Source organism: Glycine max, chromosome 13 (assembly GCF_000004515.6).
Source record: "Glycine max cultivar Williams 82 chromosome 13, Glycine_max_v4.0, whole genome shotgun sequence".
Lineage (NCBI taxonomy): Eukaryota > Viridiplantae > Streptophyta > Magnoliopsida > Fabales > Fabaceae > Glycine > Glycine max.
In genome coordinates, this window is record NC_038249.2 from 23,690,913 (window position 1) to 23,709,392 (window position 18,480).

At 31.8% G+C, this 18,480-nt stretch overlaps 2 protein-coding genes and 1 long non-coding RNA gene across 3 annotated transcripts; 2 read left to right on the top strand and 1 right to left on the bottom strand.

Moving 5' to 3' along the window:
- Positions 1–598: 598 nt before the first annotated feature.
- On the bottom strand, positions 599–5,769 carry LOC100813832 (UDP-glucuronic acid decarboxylase 1). Its single transcript, XM_003542426.5, has 7 exons — positions 4,946–5,769; positions 4,683–4,830; positions 4,502–4,581; positions 2,182–2,265; positions 2,021–2,095; positions 1,353–1,445; positions 599–1,092 (listed from the first exon to the last, which is right to left on the bottom strand). The coding sequence occupies exons 1-7, from the start codon at positions 5,537–5,539 to the stop codon at positions 883–885; spliced, it is 1,284 nt and encodes a 427-aa protein (XP_003542474.1). The 5' UTR covers positions 5,540–5,769; the 3' UTR covers positions 599–882.
- A 7,519-nt stretch (positions 5,770–13,288) lies between these two features.
- Positions 13,289–15,436, top strand: LOC100306624 (uncharacterized). Its single transcript, NM_001250796.2, is given in 4 exon segments — positions 13,289–13,327; positions 13,428–13,563; positions 13,687–13,843; positions 15,087–15,436. Coding segments are annotated over 4 exon segments (372 nt in total). The 5' UTR covers positions 13,289–13,323; the 3' UTR covers positions 15,162–15,436.
- A 2,249-nt stretch (positions 15,437–17,685) lies between these two features.
- Positions 17,686–18,157, top strand: LOC106795508 (uncharacterized). The gene is made up of 2 exons (XR_001384190.2): positions 17,686–17,810; positions 17,919–18,157. It is a non-coding gene; the product is annotated as an uncharacterized lncRNA (long non-coding RNA).
- The last annotated feature ends 323 nt before the right edge of the window (positions 18,158–18,480 follow it).

Sequence of the window (18,480 nt, forward strand, 5' to 3'; positions counted from 1 at the left end):
ATTTTCTTGTGGAAACAATGTTCTTAAAGCAATAATATGAGATCAGTATGCGAGAGAAACTAGCAACTCTACCACGGCTAAAGTTGCTTCTAACAATTAATGTATTACATGTAAGAAATATTAGCTAGAATGCCTTTTATAATTGATGTATTATAATGTCTTTTCCTACCGAATTTCAATCTTTAATAATTAAATATTAAATTTTTTGTCTTCGCAATCTATTTATTTGCATATATTTATAATTTCACATGTAGGAGATTTTCATACTACGGAACTTATCGTGTTAATTTTTTTAACTCGTTAATTATTTATTTATCAATTTAAAATAAAAAAGTAGTAGGTTAGTTTAAACTGTCAATTTAGTGGAGTCCATCATGGCACGTGCTTAGAAAACACTCAAAATCAATTCCTTCCATCATGGCAATTGACACGTGTTATATGTCCCAGTAGAAACATGATCCCGTGTGATTAAGAAAAAATTAAACTGTTAGCATAAGTTTTTAGTATTGATTTTAAACAGTTAAACATAAATTGGTCAGTCAGTTTTTACAAAATGAAGCAGTATTAATAGCAAAATAAATAAATAAGACATTCTCAATATTTTAAAAAAATATATTCTCATGATACCAGAATCCAAATATCAAATACTACAACTTTTATCGATACAATAGACAAGAAAAACTACTGAAAAGAATTCTTTCAAAATTTAACAAATACATCAATTGTGTGCTAAGCAAGCATAAATGATTAAATGTAAAAGGCCAGCAGTAGATATATCTTGACGTGTTACCAGAATTTTTCTGTTGATGCTGACCGCAAATTAGAACAAAAAATGAAGGAGACAGGCTCATCTCCATATACATACAGGGTTTGCTATTATGCTTATTTCATCCCTTTTCCTTCGTCTTCATTCAGAATCCGATTTCGGAAATCATTAACCATAAGAGGCAACCCTTCTCTCAGTGGGATTTTTGGCTCCCAGTTCAGCAGTTCCTTCGCTTTGCTAATATCTGGCTTCCTCATGTGTGGATCATCAGCAGTATTTGGTTTGTATTCTATTGTAGCACTTGAATCAATTGTTTCTTTTACAACCTGCGTGTTTATATATGAAAAGATGACAATGATAGGATCCATAATAAAGTAACTTCAATCTCACTCCACTACCAAAAGTTTGCCCTTACTGTGTAAAAGGCACAAATAATTTACTATATCTTAGGCTATTGATTAAGGAATGAATAAAAATAAAATACACATGCACCACAGCATATTCTGACAGAAATAAGGAAAAGGCATAACTGTAAACCAAAACAAGGAAGAAACGATAGTGAGAGTAGAAAAGAAGACTAAGATACCTGAGCAAGCTCTAACATGGTAAACTCCCCAGGGTTACCCAGGTTGAAAGGTCCCACATGTTCGCTTTCCATCAAAGCCACCAGCCCATTAACCTGTGAATTGGAAAAGAAATTTAGTTCAATATTGCATCCGATCAATTCTGTACTGATTCATATCAAATTGTAGACATAAAAAGTCCTTCATTCTTAAATTTTAACTTGTCCAATTCAAAAATCTTTCCATTCTAAATCAATAGCAAAAAATACTTTCTCACAATAGGTCAGTCGACTTATAAGTAAAGATAAAATAATTTCATTTAACCTTCGAAAACAGCTATTTCTCTTAAGCTTTAAGTACACTCTTAGTAACTCTCTAAAAGTCCATTTCCATTTGAATGATATTGGATTTCACCCAAGAAAAAAGCTCATATGAAAATTAGGTTGGACAAGCTAGTTGAGTGTTTTAGAAAACATTGAGTTACTTTTTAAGATACAATTTTCACAACCCGTTCCCCCAACCCCCTCCCCTAAATAAACAAAAAACAAAAAAAAAACTCAAATATGTTTATCATTATTTAAAACTTGTCTATAGTAATGGAGGAGGGATTCAGTGAAATATAAGGTTTCAAAACAACAACAACAACAATAATAATAATAATAATAATAATAATGACATATTAGCTATATACCAAATCAGAGACATATTGGAAACTTCTTGTTTGCTTCCCATCACCATATACAGTCAATGGTTGTTTACGAATAGCCTGCAAACATAAATAAATATATAGTATAAGAACACAAGTTCCTCTCCACAATAATGACAAAAAAAATAAGGACAAGAAAATCAAACCTGTGCAACAAAATTGCTAACGACACGCCCATCATCCAAACACATGCGGGGTCCATATGTATTGAAAATTCGAGCAATACGAACCTATAAACCATCACACCAGATCAGTCTCAATAGCATTTAATTTGCAAAATTTACCATAGGTAGTTTAAATTTCACTTATGTGTGATTAACTACTAATTTTTCTCTGTCAAGAATTTGTTATGCATATAGGCATACATTGAATTAAAAGTCTTTCAAATCCAACATATACAACAAATGATCAATCTTAATGAAATTTCATTAAGGAATATGCATTGTCAGCAACCAATAGGCTGAAAATGAAAACGGTTAGTTTTAGTATGTATTCACACACAAAAAAATAAAATTTATCCGAGTCTATTTTGGTTTGAACCTTTAATTGTTTATATAGTTATTCTTGGGAAAAAAGTGCAGAGAAGTAAACAACTAAACAAATCAAAAGCTAACTGTAAATACATATTTCTGCTATAGTTATCAATTCCAATAGCAGCACAAAGCAACCAATCTCAAAACCACTATAGCAGGACAGCAAATTGTGGGATGATCACTATATTGAACATTATAAATACAAGATAAATAATCTGTGAGCTATACCACACACACTAAATGCTTAAATATAGAAAACTATCCAAATTTCAAAATATATTCATAATTAATAATCAAGACTCAAGACTAATGCTATTTGTACAAAAAAGCTTTAAAACGATTTATGCACATAGGAGAGAGATAGGAAGGGGAGAGAGAGAGGTGTTGGACAAGATAAGTGAAGTAGTAGAGAAAGAGAGAAATAAAAAGTGTATATAAATTATTGCAAAAACTTATTGTAGGAATAACATTAATAAAAAAAAAATCAGTCTAACAAATATATACAATTAGCTTGAGCTATAATTTACAGTGAGAGAAATAAGAACACAAAAATGAAGTTAAAAGAAAAATAGCAAGATGATGGAATTTATAGAAAAATAGAGGGTTGTGACAAGTGGAATGTGAGGAAGAGGAACTATGATGAGTGAAAAATACACTACATGAAAAAACAAAGACATCTCGTATATGCCACAGTTACATTGCAGCAGCTCAGGCCTGTTATCTCTATTCTGTTTCTTGAACTGCAAAACAGGGGTTGGACGCGAGCTTGGCCAGAAAAGGGGGGAGTTTGGCTGGGATATCTGTGGGCTATCAAAGTTTGGCAGAAAAATGAAAGGTTTGGATGTAGACAGGGAATAATGGTGCTATCCTCCACTATTTGGTTGCTATTCAGCCACTATTTGTGCAATGCAAAAATGATATACTATGAGTTCCCTGCAGCAGGCAGCAGGCAGCAGGAACTCCACTCAGCTACAGCACTGTAGTGTTGCCTATTTGCCACTACTGATAACTATGCTTTGTCCTGGTTTATTATTAAATGTAAAAATGATGCCATAACTAACATCATATCTTCCTGTCAAACTTGCCTAACTGCTCTGACTTGCACTAACATCATATCTTCCAGTCAACTCTAGTTGATACACCACTGCAACCTCAAAATTAATTGCACCAGCTTTCAATGTTTTAAACTAAATAGGTAAGTGGGGGAGCAACACAAAGTAAAAACAATAACTGGTTAATCAAAGTACACATGACCCAAAACATATAGGTATTCTGTTAAAAAAAATGTAGTGGTAAATACCAAAATCAGATCTTAAACAGAATCCAACATTAAGGAAGTGAAATATGTATTAACCAACTCATATCCTATAGAAAGAACTGTTTTACTCTCATGGAAGTTGTTATTTCCAGCAAGATATAAAATTATAATTGTCTGATCTGAATCTTTGCAAACATTCAGTCAGTCAAAACTTCTCACTGATAAGAGATAGATGGATACTGAATCTTCAGCATTCAGCAACTCATACATGTGGCCGTGTTTTACACTTCAGATTAAAAATGGACAACTGACCATAACAGATACATATGTGAAAGCTTAATATGTTCAGTGAATCCAAGGGCAGCCGACCAAGTCCTCAAAAACTACATTATGCTTCAATTTCCAGGGAAAAAAATTGTAAAAGAAAAATGTAAGGATAATTTAACAACTTGACTAGTAAAATCAATTAAAAATGAGGAAGGGAAATAAAAATGATATCTGTTAAATGACATGTAATCCTGTTCTCAGATCATACAACACAAAGCAAAGAATGACCAAGTATCAAAACGGTACAATATCATAACACTACACTAAACTTATCATCCAACAACATAGAATACACCAAGACAAACAATCCAAACTAGCTCCGATCAATTCAACAAACACATGACCTACCTCAACACCAGCTCCTCGATGATAATCCATGGCCAATGTCTCCGCAGTCCGCTTCCCTTCATCGTAACAGCTCCTCTCACCTGATATCACCAAACCAAAATCTCAACAAACCAAACCAGCAACGAAAAAGGCAAGTTATTTATGTTAAAAACATAAAAGCTTGGTCCATTCACTCACTCACCAATTGGATTGACATTTCCCCAGTAAGTCTCCTTCTGAGGATGCTCCAGCGGATCACCGTAAACCTCACTAGTACTAGTAAGCAGAAACCTAGCCCCAATTCGCTTCGCAAGGCCAAGCATGTTAAGCGTGCCCATCACATTCGTCTTGTAAACTAATAATTAAGGATCACAGAACTCAACGCAAAATAAAAATTACGAAAAAAGAGTTATTAGAACTTAAAAAAAACGCTGAGTTAGAGTTAGAACATCGAGACAAGGATATGATGGTCTTGACGGGGTTGTATTTGTAGTGCACCGGCGACGCGGGACACGCGAGGTGATAGATCTGATCCACCTCCAGCAGAATCGGCTCAACGACGTCGTGTCGGATGAGCTCGAACCTAGGGTTCCCGAACAGGTGCACCAGGTTCTCTTTTCTTCCGGTGAAGAAATTGTCGATGACAATGACGTCGTCGCCGCGCGCGATGAGCTTGTCGACGAGGTGGCTCCCGACGAAGCCCGCGCCGCCGGTGACGACGATCCTCTGCCTTCTCCCGCCGATCCCGACAGGAACGCGGCCCGTGCGGGGCCCGGGGCCGGCGAACCGGGCAAGCCCGGTTCGGGGAAGGAAGGTGTGGACCGGCTCGGGTGGGCCCAAGCGGGAGAGAGTGGGCTGGATGATGAAGAAGGTGGAGCCGATGAGGATGCCGACGAGGATGAACAAGAGGCGCTGCTCGCGGAGGAGGTAGTTGATGGATCTGGGGAGGGATCTGGTGTGCTTGATGGATTTGGGGGAGTATGGTGAGGTCTCGCTGCTCCCCAGCATCTCTTCCTCCCTCCGGTGATTCAGACTCGTTTGCTTGTGGAGCTGTTTCATCCTTTCGAGGTTAAATTAAAAAGGAACACACAACACAACCGCGCCTTTTGTTTTTTGTTACCTTACCACCGATTCACCCAATGTTGTTATTGTCAGATGCACTGTGTGTGAGGGTGATTTGATTGTTATAAGGAAATTCAACACAAAGCCTGGAATTGAAGGTAACTCGGCCCCGCCATGGATGCCACTTTTTCTATATCAATCCATGTTTGTTTATTACGTGAGTCAAATGATTGGTGAGTGCTCACTTATAATCCCTTGTGTAGTAATTAGTAATTAACTTCCTCCTAAAACTTCAAAGTTTATTATTAATAAATATAATTTAATTAAGCTCAGGGTGTGAAGATTTTGTCTACTGTGTTATTTGTCGTTATCAAATTTGTGAGAACTTTCTCTCACACTTGTGTTCCCTCCGTAAAAGGTTTGTCTACGAAAACACACTCTCATATTTAAGTATATAGCAGGTATCAAAATATAGATTAGATTAAAGTTACTTTACCTAAACTATGATCTCATTTTATAAAAGATAAATTCAAAAAAAAATTCTATGATAATAACTTCTAGTTTTATGAGATATTTTTATCTTTTTAATAAAAATATATTTTCTTTTGTGTCTTGATTATATTTATCAGATTCTCTAAGGCTTACAAAGTTAGTAGTAGATCATGTAATCTCATTAAATTAAGTTTGTGAATTTTATAATCATATCCACATTAAGATAAATTTGTAAATTTTATAATAATTATTTTTTTAGAGTATAATAATTAACGTATTTTAAATTATCAGGAATAAATTTTCACTATAGTGATTTATTACACATTCATCTACTTATAAATAATAATCTGTGATAAAATTGTTGATTTTTTTCATAATAAGTCATTTAAAATTCAAATATAAAATATTTTTTACTTAACATTTTGATCATAAAAGTAAAGCTGAGCATTAATCAATAAAAAAGATCTCAAATTCAAATCTTATTAAAAAAAATAACTAAAAAGAAGATCTAACTAACATAGTTAAAAGAGGATATCTTAGTATCATTTATATACTAGTTTTATTACCGAGCAACGCACGGACTTTTTTTTTTAACTAATAATATTTACTAATTAGGAATAATATGTAATAATTTGGTATGAAATCAATTATCGATATGACATATATAAGTAAAGTGCTCTTAATATAATTTTGTGTTAAATATTAATAAGAGTAAAATTAAAATTATTGCTAAAGGCAATTTGATGTCAAATATTAATACGATTGGGTCATGTGAAAAAATCGAAACAAATTTTTGAATTGAAATTTAATTTATGGCATCTAATCTAATCTAATTAAATGAAAAGTAATTACTCTAGAGAAATTAAAAATTTAATTAGGTAAAATAAAAATTAATTAAATTAGTTAACTCAGAATATAGTAATTAAGAGGATAATGTTTTTATATTAAAATTATTATAATAATAGAACATAATTTCTTCCAACTAATTGAAACTTTAAACCAATAATTACGGTAAATTTTTTATTTTATGAGTTAAGTAAAAAAATTCTTCATGTTTTATAGAAAAGATTAAACTTTATTGTTTTAAAGGATAAATATTCGATTTAGACTGACAAATTAATTCACAAAAAAATCAAATTTAATCAATGTGTAAAAAATATAATATATTGGTCCTGCCATTAGTCCAACCTCATTAATATTAAAATTTATGCCTATATGACACCTTTAATAAAAATATCACATCTGATTATTATCACGTGTTATACTTGAACATTTTTATTGTGTGTTTGTTAGGACATAAAAAAATAATTTAAGGATGAGTATGTTTCCAAATCAATTATTTATCTGTTTAAATACTGTTGCCACTAACCACGGCAAAGAAAATGATTGAGACGCATTTGATTTGGGGAGCATTTATAACTAATTCTTTTTATTCAATAAACATTGTTATTTATTGGCAAGTATATCGTGTGATGGAAGTAACAAAAAAGAAGGAAAATATTATCTAAATGGTATTGATAAAATCGGATAGTAATTTGTCATTAGACATGGAAATGAGTCAAACCGCTTGTTTAGGGTCTATGGTTCGGTCTATCTAAGGCAGTTTTCTAGATAAAAAGATCAAAGTCAAACTATAAAAAAAGTTTGTTAAACTTGACAAGTCGGTTTGTTTAAGTAATAATAATAATACTAATAATAACTATTATCTATAACATTTTTATGACATTACAAATGATATGAAGTGACATAAAATGCTTAGAGAATTCACTCGCATGTAGAAAATCTTCAAAAATAAAAAACTCTAAGTTAAAAGGATAATGCAACTAGAATAATACTTCAAAAGTAAAGAATGTTTTTAAAGACATTTTTAGGCAATTTAAATATTTTTATTTGGCTATATTAATATAAATCATCTCTAATTTATATATTTTTTAATATTATGCTCTCTTTTTTCATTTTCTTTTGATATACTTTGTGTTTTAATAACTTAAATTCAATATGATTTTGTTTATCAATTATTTTTGGATTTGTACGTTACTTATATGAAATTTTATAAGTTTCTTTTTTTAGTTAGTATTTCACTAAGTTTTAAAACAATCAATTGATTAAAGGCGTCTTTAGACAGACTTTTAAATAGGTTCGTAGGCCAAGCCAGGTTTTTATGTGAGCTGAGCCGAGCCTTTCAAAAAAGCCTATCACATCTAATGAGCCAAACTCAAACCTTACGTATTCAACTCAAGCCGAGCTTAGTTTGACTCGACTCATTCCCACCCCTATTTGCCATGTATAATTTTTCTTCTAATCATATCATATCCTTATATTTAACTTGTTTCTCTTTGTTTTTGCAAGTGCTATTTAGAGTAGACATTTAAAATTGATAGCCACATAACCCTTTGATACATAATTATTCTTTCTCTAGTGCCCCTTCTTCCATTACATCATATGACGAAAATAAGGGTAATAAAATTTGGGATCAGATACAAACAGTTTAATGACCAATTTGAAATTGAAATAAGTTCTAGTAAGCACTTTTCTAGTATGATTAGATAAAAGAAACATTTAAGTTTGAAGACTCTAAGTAGGAGAAAAATAAATTTATTATAACAAAGAAAATCTCAAAGTGAAAGAACTTTTAATAAAGGAGAAGAATTTTTTCAACTTGTTTTCTTTCCGTAACTTCCAAAAATGTTACTAATAATAATAAAGGAGAATAATTTTTACCTTTCTCTAATTATTCAGGTAGCATTTACTTTTTTTAGATCAAACACATACAGAATGAGGTGAATTTTGGGATTCTCCAATGTACTACACTTAAAATTCTAAGTTGAACCTTCTTGCACCAGAGATTAATATAGCAAATTGTCTACCTGTCAATAGTATCCTCAGGGAATTCACCTTTTGATTCTCTAATCTCTTCAACACGCTGTAACATAATTTCAAGATGAATCCTCAGGGAATAAAAATCTGCAAAATAATACAAAGTTATGTGCTACTTTATACCAACTAATCCAGAATTTATTTAGCAGCTTTCTGTGGATTAAACCCATTCATGCGTTTTGATGCATTGTACGATTATGATCATGGAACAAAGCAAAGAAAACTACCTTGATGCATGCATTTTTGTTCTGAAATGAAACTAAAGAAACAAAGCAAAGGGAGAAAATAGAAAGCTAAGTTCAAAGATACAAAATACCCAAGGCATTTGCAAGAATCAGAGAACTTAGAGTAGGAGGAGATTAGTCCCAAACATAAAGGGGAGCAAGAGAAGAAGCTTCATGCTTTGTCATCCAGTCAGCACAATCAATGGGGCTTCATCTTCATAACCTTTGAGAAGATAAAAGGAAACTCTGATTGAGGATAAAAACAAACTTTACAAAATTCTGATTGAGGTGTAAAAAGAAACTCAATCAGAGAAGATAAAAACACACACTTTGAGAAGAAGGTTAATTATATAAAATATAGTTTAATTAAATGATTTTGTTTCTGTAAATGTTGTGCCGTGTGGTTTGGTTGATGTTCCTATGTGATTTCGAAGCTTGATTGTTAGTGTCATCGTGCCTGATGTGGGTATTTCAAAGGAATATTTACATTGGTTATATTTTTAAGTAATATAAAAAAGTTGAAAAGTATGATCGTTTCTACATCATCATACACATTACCATACACATACAATCAGGTTCAGGTTACTCAAACCTAAATCTGGGTCAAAATTTGACATATTTCAGTCTTGTAAGAATGATAAATAGACCCAATTTTTTTATATTTATTTAGGAGAAAAAAAACACATTTTAATCAATTTCAAATTTTAAATTCTTTCTAATTCCTCTCATATACTTACCTTTTTGTAAATACGAATTAATTATTTATAGGTAAAGCTTGAACTAATGCATTCTTAGAGAGATAATAACTTCCCCAAGAGAGAACACTTAAAGATCAAAATACTATACAAAAACATATATAGCAAATCATGACACACATCATAGAAGAGAAAGAATTTCACCTTTGGTGCCCACCTTATTCTTACAATTACAGTTTTGTATAAATAACAATGATTACTATATCATTCCATAATATAAATTAATGAGTATAGATAGTGGGATTAATTTGAACCTCTGAACTTGCATGAGTTACCATCGGGACACCAGCATGCGCAAGCAAAAATCTCATTTCTAACTTGTACTCAAATTCTACAAAGTATATTAAGAAAAATTACAACCCCTATAACTTTGGCCTAAAAATTGTGTCAAAAGAAAAATTACCTTTTGTTTATGAATCATATACTCAAAGCCCTTGAAGTGGCAGTAAGAACTATAATAGAAAAAAATAACAATAGAGAAAATGAAAAACATATTTATGCGTCCGATTGAAAACAAATGCTAACAACATTATTAAGTGCAGGTTTCCATGCTTAAAAAAACTTTCAATGAGATCCTTAAAAAGTATACCTTGGATGCTAAAAATGTGTTAAGTTATCCAACTTCTTGTTTCTATGTTTTTGGCCACATCATCCTGGTCGTATCACCTTCATATTTCATGAGATTCTTACAGAATCTTAAAAATAAATGGACTAAACCTTAAAAATCGTTGTAGCTGTCTCACCCATTATTATTTGAATTTTTTTTCCTTGCTGCAACACATTAAAAAAACATAGCTTACAAAACTAATAGACTAAAACAAAATCAAACCATATGTAAAAAATCCTTACCTTCTTTCTCGTGTAGGCTCAACGAAATTCTTCAATCTACGATTCCTTCCGTGCGAGACTAAATTCTGTGAAAAAAAAATATATACATCACAGAATGAACAATATAATAATTTATTTTAAATTTTAAATAAACGAACTTTAACATAGAGGAATCAAAGAAAAGAAAGGAAAACAATACCAAAACATTGTAGTAGAAAATGTATCTGGTAAAAAAAAAAAAAACACTAACATTAATTTTACAAAATAGAAATACATCTTAAAAAAAAAAGAAGCAAACGAAAATAAAAACTCATATGAGTAAAAGAACGTGTGATTTTCAACATCGGTCATATAATTGTAAGATGCATGACTTTTAATATCGTCTACTACGATGTATAACTGATGTAAAATGGGTAAAAGAATCGATATAAAAAGACTGTTTTCTAGTGCATGTTGAAAGACTTTGCGGTTTGAAAGGAAAAAATGATCCAATGAAGCTTTTGTCATGTGCCTCGACAGCTTTTCAATGATGTTAGCTAGCTCTTTGTAAAGGAGTTTTTGGGAAGGATTTGAGCTGATGATCAAAAGGGTCTCCATTGAGAGTGCTAGGGAAAATGAGAGAAAAATTAAGGTAGAGGAGATGATGTTGGAACTCTCTTGAATTTTTTTTAGGGGATATGAAGGAGGAGATGATGAGAAGCTTCAGAATTTCAAGTTTCATATTGCCCTGTCTGCAGCCTGCCTCTTCCATACTCCATAGTCTACCAGAGAGCTTGTTATCATGGTTAAGGCAAAAAGTAGCGTTTGTGTTTTTCAATGCTAAATGAAATTGTTATTTTTTCTCATAAAAAGGATCGTGAGATATTACCATATTTGGAACACAAAGAATAGGGTACACTTTTTAATTAATGCTTGTAGTCAACTATTAACAAATTTTAAATCTTTTTAATTGATTTTTTTATATTATTATCTATTAAGAAATTCGAATGATTACTTTCAATAAAAAAATTCTTTTAATCATATTTTTTTATATGATTCAAAACTGATATTTTACTTAAGATAATCAAATTTAAAATTACTCATACCAATTTATTGATAATCACGTTTTTAATTGATATTTTGAATTCGAATTAGGCTGTTTTTGTTTTTCAATAATATCTTTTGAATTTTATTACCTTAAAAAGATTATATTTTAAAGATAATTATGGTAGTTAGAATTGTAGTTTAAGTTTTTTTTTTCATTTTGTATCACTTCATTTTTTTTTATATTTATTGGTTTAAGAAGGAGTAGTAGATGGATATTTTGATAAAAACTACTGATAGTTAAAGTTGATAGATAAGTATTTTTTTTACTTACCAAAAAAAGATAAAGTATCTTTTTTCTACTTGGAAGGAGTTAAAAGCCCAAAACAACAAAAATAACCTTAAAAGGCAAGGTCAGCTACATCGGAAAGCAAAAGTGCAGGAAGGCAAATCGATGGATTTGTATTATGAGAAATTCATATGGTTCAAAATCATGCACATGAGACTTTTATCTTTTATTAATTACTTTATCTTTAGAATTTACTAGTATTTTATAAGCTCTTGTAAGTAAGATTATTTTAAATAATGTGGAACTTTACCTTTTATAATACCCATAAAAACTGCAACAGAATAATCGAAATACACCCCCAAAACGAGTCCGGTACATGCCATCGACATTCACTTTATGCCACCCGAGAGTAGGAGGACTTCATTAAGAAACTTGCTTCCCCTAGTGATACTGTGCAATAGATAAGTTTATAACATGGTAAAAAAAAGTAAATTTCAATTAATCAATGATGTAAATTTTTTTACATTAGTTTTATATGAAAATTCAATTCTTAATATTATTCATATATATTTTTAAAAAATGATAAATATAAATAATAAATCGCATTTTTGGATTCATGTAACAATATGATTAAAGAGAATATAATGCAAAACCGAAAGAATATAACTTATATAGCTGAAGATATTCAAGAATAAGAAGAACGTGTTCTACCTGTTCCTACTCCCAACTTTTGTGTTAAGGAGATTTGATTTTCACTGTTCTCAACACTTTTGCTTTAGAAGTTAACTTTTGATTGATTGATTTATTTAAAATTAACTATAGAGTGAATGAAATTAGTTTTGTAAAAGAAATAACTTTCTTGTTCAATAATATTATTTCAAGCACATAAATCATAAAATGTATTTATATTTTAAAAATAATTTGAAATTTTCATCTATAAAAAATTAACTTTTCCAAATTCACTTTTAGAATATTATTTTAAAATATAAACCAATCTTTCAAAAATCGTTCTTTCTTTACGTTAATTCTTTCAAAATCAAAGCTATTATCAGTACATGTTAAGCCCAAAGGAGAGAAACACTGACTAGAGAGCCCATACCCATATGATGGCCCAACCCATGCTGGGCCACTAGTCCTCCATAAACACAAAACAAAAACCGAACCCAATTATCAGGAGAGAAAAAAAAAAAAAAAGAACTTCTCAACCATCGTATATAAGGGATCGTCGTTAACATTGTGCCACCGATATTAGGGTTTCGGAGTCGTTGCAGAGCTGCGCGTTGATCTAGAAAAATGGGTAAGACAAAGACAAAGACATTTATTTTAACCAACATTCAAAACTGTTCCATTTTTTTTACGTGTGATCTGAATGAATTAAAATTTTGACGACACTGAAGCGAGGATAAAGGTGTACGAGTTGAGGAATAAGACGAAGGCGGAGCTACTGAACCAGCTCAAGGATCTCAAGGCGGAGCTAGCCCTGCTCCGCGTCGCCAAGGTTACCGGCGGCGCCCCAAACAAGCTCTCCAAAATGTACCAACTCACTTCCAACATTTTCTCAGTGTTTGTTTGTCCTGATTATTATTATTAGTATGCGGGAATCGCGTTTTGTGAACGAAACGAAACGGCGTTTTAATTGTTTTTTTTTTTTTGCAGTAAGGTGGTGAGGCTATCGATAGCGCAGGTTTTGACGGTTATTTCCCAGAAGCAGAAAGCGGCGCTGAGAGAGGCTTACAAGAAGAAGAAGTATTTGCCCCTTGACCTCCGTCCCAAGAAGACCCGCGCCATTCGCAGACGCCTTACCAAACACCAGGTTTCATTCTCTTTTCGCACAATTCTTTTGTTTGGTTATTAATTGATTTGGCGAGTAATTTAAATTTTTTGTCATTTTTTTATTATTTAATGTTACCACTAAAGTAAATTGTGATTACTACCATTTAGATAGATAAACAACTGACACGAGTTGTTCCAATTTAATAGTTTCGAGTTTGAATTCTAAATAAATAATTGTTTTAAATACTTTTAGTGAGATTTTTACCACCCGATCGTGTTATTATTATACTTAAATATGTTTGGATAGAGGATTTTGACCGAGTAAAGTAATTTATCTGAAAATTTAAATTTTTGTAATCTAGAATTCATTATTTAGATTTTTTTTTTTAAATTTTAAAACAGAATTTTTTAAACAACTTAAAATGTAAAATTTCAATTTCTTTCTAAAAGATGAGAAATTCTAAAAAATGAAAAATTAAATTTTTTTTTTATAAAATAATCTTCTAAAACCTTTGTGTATTTTCTTATTAATTTTTATCATCTCTTTTACTTTAAAGTTTCTGAAATTCTTAAAATGTTGAAAATTTTTAACTTAATTTTTTTTTATTCAAACATTAAATTTTGAAAATAAAAGAATTTCAATTGAAGTATTTAAAATTCTTAGAATTTAAATTTTAAATTCTCCCATCTAAACACATTTTTAAGATTTTAAATATAGGTCATTGTTCGTTGCGCTTTTTTTGCTTTTGTTGATATCACCATTGTGGACATTTAAAAAATCTTGATATTGCAATCCAACTCACAGTCTCATGTGTCTTTTAAAACCTCCCACTTGTGCAGAATTTTCTTCTGCTCATAGTAGTGCTATCTCATTTGAGTAGAATTGTCTTTCGCTCCCAATGATAGTATCTCACTCGAACAGAATTGTCTTTGCCCATGGTGGCACTATTCCAATTGAACAAAATTGTCTTTCACCTTACTCGTTCGTAGTGGTACTATTCCACTCCAGCATAAGTGTCTTTTGCTCGTAGTAATACTATCCATCTCGAATATAATTATCTTTATCTTATTCCGATGATATTTTTTATCTCATGAAAAATTTTAACCATGATTTTTTAATAAAAGAAATGACATTTATTGATTTGGCACTTTTTAATAGGAACCATGTTCCTACAGCATAAGTGTCTCAGTTTGAATAGTTTTGGATTTGATTGATCTTGAATCCCTGGTTTGGTATTATCCAATTGTGCTTTATCTTACAACCACCGTCTTGGTTTGTGCAGGTGTCTTTGAAGACGGAACGTGAGAAGAAGAAGGAGCTGTACTTTCCACTAAGAAAGTATGCGATCAAAGTTTAGGTTAGAATTGGTTTCAAGTTGCATTTTTTAGGACAGTTACTTGTATTGAAATTTTAAGGTTTTGATGCCTGCCGCTGGGGCAGCATTCCAATTATTAGTACCAGAGTTGTTTCAATGCTTGCATTAAGTTTCCAAGGTCTATATGTTAAAAACTAGAGTTGTTTCGAGAAACTATTGTTGCTTTCGGCCTTTAACTTTATAGCGATTACCTGTTGAATGATCAATGGCCGTAACCTTTATGAGTTGTGATTTATGCACATCTCAACAGTGGATACCCAAATCGACACTCTTCATTTCTCTCGTTTTTGTTAAATTATATTACCTATCAAAATTATTACTATTCTTCTTCTTACGTGTGTAAACATACCCAAACATTTTCTGACTTTTTTTTGTCAACTTAAAATATCCTTTACTCTCCATCATATTGGAAGATAGGAATATGGTATTGTCTTCCCTTACGTTAAAATACACCCCCTTCTCTTAAAAAACAAAAATGCATAAATTACACTTTATTATTTTACTACATTTTTTTTTTCTAAAAATAATTTTATTTCTAATGTTACTGCCTCCCCTATAATGAATTATAAACAACATTAAGATGTAATGTGGAACATGTAATTTGTTTTAATTTTAATATATAGAGCAATTTTTTTCTAGACCAATAATACTATCTATCACTCTTCCAAAAAAACAAACCATCTATCTAAAACAAGAACGAATTAGTATACACGTAAGTTCCTTAAAATAAATTATCACCAGTGTGGCCATAAAGGCACCAATGTGTAGTCTCGTGCTTACACATAAAACCAAAGGAAGTTGCTAGGTGCACCTAGCATTATTGCTGGTGCACCAGTAACTTTTAAAATTTCCGAAAGTGCCCCTGTTACTCCTTCTTTCTCCCTTTTCCATGAAAAGTGCTTAACAGTGCTTCCATTTACCGCACCCAGCTTTTAAAAATGACACTGCTTCCATTTGTGCATTCTCTCCTTCTTTTCTCTCTTCAGTGTGCAGTGCTTCCCCGTATTTTGTTTGTTTCCTTGTAATCGGTTTGGTTCGATGAACGGTTAGGTTCCGTGAAGGTGAAGGTACCGGTGTTCAGTGTTGCGATGGTTGGCGGCGGCATACGAGATACACAGTGTTGGGTGCGTTCTGGTGTACGACAGATCGCGCGGATCAAGTTGATTCGCAAGAAGTTTACGGATCAACTTGATCTGCATGTAGATTTCATTGCTTCGGATCAAATTGATAGTTATGGATCAACTTGATTCATAAAAGACTTACAGATTAACTTAATCCGTAACATGCTCTATTTTTTGAAATTTTAAAGTTTAATCTTGTTTTTAAATTATTACTTTGTTTGTATTGTCATTTTTTATTTGAATTGTTTATACGTGTAAAATGAAATAGGGTTTTAGCTTTTTACTAATAATGAGTTATTATGTATAGTTTTGTATGTTATATGTAGTTCGATTATGTGTTGTATGTCTATGTTAAAATTTTTGATTTATTGTTAAGATGGAAGAAGATCAGTGGATGTATGAAGGTATAATGCTTGAAGAAGTTGATACGGATGAAAATGAAGAAGAATGTGGTGTGAATGAACTACATGTTGATTGTTCGGATGCGTTCAATACTTCTCAGGTAATAATGTTCATGATTGTGAGTGATTTAATAAAATGAATATATTGTAGGAAACTGAAATTATCAGGATTGGTTTGTAGGTGTTTGACAACCGAGATGATGTTTTGCAGTGGGCTCGATTCATTGCTTATGAAAATAGATTTGTGACGATGATGGTAAGGTCTGACACAAACACAGGTAGTAGAGGACTTCGTTTGTGTTAATTGGCTGTGAAAGGAGTGACGAATATAAGTGTAGGAAGAAATAATTTGTTAGAATTGGAACTAGGAATTGTGGGTGTCCCTTCAAGCTTCATGGCAAGCCAATGGTTGGAGGATAAGGCTGGATGGTAAAGTTGATTTGTGGGATTCATAATCATGAATTGGCAAAATCATTAGTTGGATATCCATATGCCGGACGATTGACTAAAGCTTTTGACTCTGTTTAAGTTAATATATTGCTTGAAGTTAATGTAATGTTATTTTATGTTTGGAATGATTTAACGTTTGAATTCGTGCAAATTTTATGTTGTTCATATTCAAAAATAAAATAAAATCTCCTTCTAAAATAAAAAAATAAAGACACAAACTTCTTGCGGATCATCTATGGATCAAATATAGCTTCTGCGGATCAACAAAACCCTATGTGGATCACGTCATAGCATACGCGGATCAAGCTAAATGAGCTGGGTGCACAAAAATATTTTTAAAATACACAGGGGTATTTTTACCTTTTCACGTAGGATGCTGGGTGCACCAGCAATAATGCTGGGTGCATCTAGCAACATCCAAAACCAAACTAGAATCCAAAAGTAGTCTTCAAAATACTTATGCCAACCAACTTGAAGTCACCCTATGTGCTATCAAAGTTAAAAAGATTCCCAAATACAAAAAGCCGGTCCAAAGACAATCCAAGTAACAATTATAAAACACTAGTTGTCCAAAATATCTAGTTGAAGCTGTCCTACAGCTTCCAAAAAACCACTTTGCAAGCCCTATTTTCCAGTTGAGCTCATCTGAGTTGATGGAGGTAGCCATTATTTTCCATATTTTACATTCTTCTTTGCCCCTTTTTCTCTCCAATTTTTGGTGATTTTGTTCCTGATGCAAATCGATTAACAACAATTTTTTTGGCTAGAATTGAAATTGTTTGAGTTGTTGCTGCATTTTTATTGGGTGGATTTGCAGTTGAACGCTTTTGAGTTGAAGCTTCGATTGTTACTGCAGTTTTGTTGGTTGGATTTGCAGCTGCACTCATCTGAGTTAAAGGAGTATTTTGTTTTCCTTTTGTGGCCTAAGGCCAAGATGTTTTTACATTAGAAAAAATCACTTCAATAGTAAACTATGAATGCTTAAAAATTGCATTTACTTACCAAACCATGGTTTCTTTTCATCATATAGCTTAGCACTCGGCCTGGAGTCATTTTCTGTGCAAAATCAGGAATATGAGGGGTAGAGGGTTGGGGTGTCTGTGTTTGTAATTTTTTTTCTGCTGAAAAATTGAAATTAAAATTTAATACATTTTTTGGTATAAATATCATGAAAAAATAAGAGTAAACAAAGTTTTTACCTTCTTATTGGGTGGTTGTTGTATTTCAGTAGAAACAGTTTTAGCCTTGTTTTGTTTTGAACGCGATGCAACTGTTTTAGTTTATTTCCTCTACACCAAGTTTTGTCCACTCTGAAGGTAAGGACATATT